General features: G+C 43.6%; 1 protein-coding gene across 1 annotated transcript in view; it reads right to left on the bottom strand.

Moving 5' to 3' along the window:
* MED17 (mediator complex subunit 17) overlaps window positions 1–1,037 on the bottom strand; it is a 13,638-nt gene extending 12,601 nt beyond the window's left edge. The window contains exons 1-2 of the mRNA XM_009334846.1: window positions 875–1,037; window positions 291–510 (exon numbers count right to left, since the gene is read on the bottom strand). Of these exons, the coding sequence (XP_009333121.1) occupies window positions 291–510; window positions 875–967 (313 nt within the window). The 5' untranslated portion in view covers window positions 968–1,037. The remainder of the gene's footprint in view (window positions 1–290; window positions 511–874) is intronic.
* Window positions 1,038–1,366: the final 329 nt, after the last annotated feature.

Raw genomic sequence — 1,366 nt, 5'->3', positions numbered from 1 at the left:
CCCAGAGAGGTGGTGGATGCCCCATCCCTGGAAACATTCCAGGTCAGGCTGGATGGGGCTCTGAACAACCTGATCTGGTTGAAGATGTCCCTGCCCACGGCAGGGGGGTTGGACTAGATGACCTTTAGAGGTCCCTTCCAACCCAAACTATTCTACGATTCTATGATAATACTTTATTATCTGATACTATTTGTTATTAAAAATATTCCATCTGTTTTTCCAGTTACAAAAACAAAATTGTGGAATATAAATACCCATTCTTGAGAAAAACAAAAGACCCTACTGTTTACCTGCACTTCTGTAGCTCAGATCGCCAAGAATTTTGTCTCCTACTTTTCTCAGCTTCCAATGTTGTCTCAGTCTTAGCAGTTCAGAGTTGAAGTCTCTTTGTCGCTTATTTTCCTGGTTTTCTGCAACCGATTTGGATAATCTTTCTGCACCTTTCAACAGGATTTGAGCTGCTCCAGCTAATGACTTCTTTTTTGAAATCAGCTGTAGAAACTGAGGATTCTAGTAACAAATAAAGAAAAAAACTTCTTGTATGTTAATTGTCCAAAAATTATTATTATTAGTTGTACTAATTGACAGTGACTGACAACTTAGTTTTGCTGGATGTTCAGTAACTTATCTAGAGTAACTTTCATGACAATATTATGTAGCCACAAGCAGCGTTTTGACTTACAGCTTCACCAAAGAGGCCTTTGAAATCAGCCTCACCTCCCATTGTCAGCCTTCCCCGGACCCATAAAGCACTGTACCAGCACATCACAAGGAACATTTTACTAAATCTTGTACGTATCATACATGAAAAATTCTAGTGAAATAAAATCTTTAGTATCAAGCCATAAAAGCTACACAAGTAGGTACAACATACCTGTTTTGGAGGAAGGGGATCTTGCACAACTGGATCTAGAGTCATGAACTTTTTATCCTTGACAATACTAAGAACATCATACAACACACACATCTCAGTCAGGGCGCTTCTTAAGTTGTTCCTCACTGAATCCCAAGGCCAGAGGGACGGCTGAAACTTTACCAACCCTAAAAATAAAACAAAAGAAGGGAAAACAAAGGACTGTAAAAAGATACAGTGTAAGGCTCGTTCTTAAACCACAGAGAGACCACAACGGCATGAAACACAACGTAAGAGCACGATCTCTGGATCTATCCTTCTCCACTCTACCGCTGTAACTTGCGGTATTCGGTCACGAACATTCTGACCTGACCCACGGCCAACCGTGGGAATCCACGGGGGAAGGCAAGCCACGCCCAAGGGCCTGTGGGGCTGCAGGCCTCCGTCAGCTGCAGCCCGGTGAGAGAGCTCAGGCTCTGGGCCCGGCCGCGGGCCGACTGACAGGGAGCCGCG

Source organism: Pygoscelis adeliae, unplaced genomic scaffold (genome assembly GCF_000699105.1).
Source record: "Pygoscelis adeliae isolate BGI_AS28 unplaced genomic scaffold, ASM69910v1 Scaffold141, whole genome shotgun sequence".
NCBI classification, from domain to species: domain Eukaryota; kingdom Metazoa; phylum Chordata; class Aves; order Sphenisciformes; family Spheniscidae; genus Pygoscelis; species Pygoscelis adeliae.
Note: the sequence above shows the minus strand (reverse complement) of the source record. Positions and strands in the feature narration are given on the sequence as shown.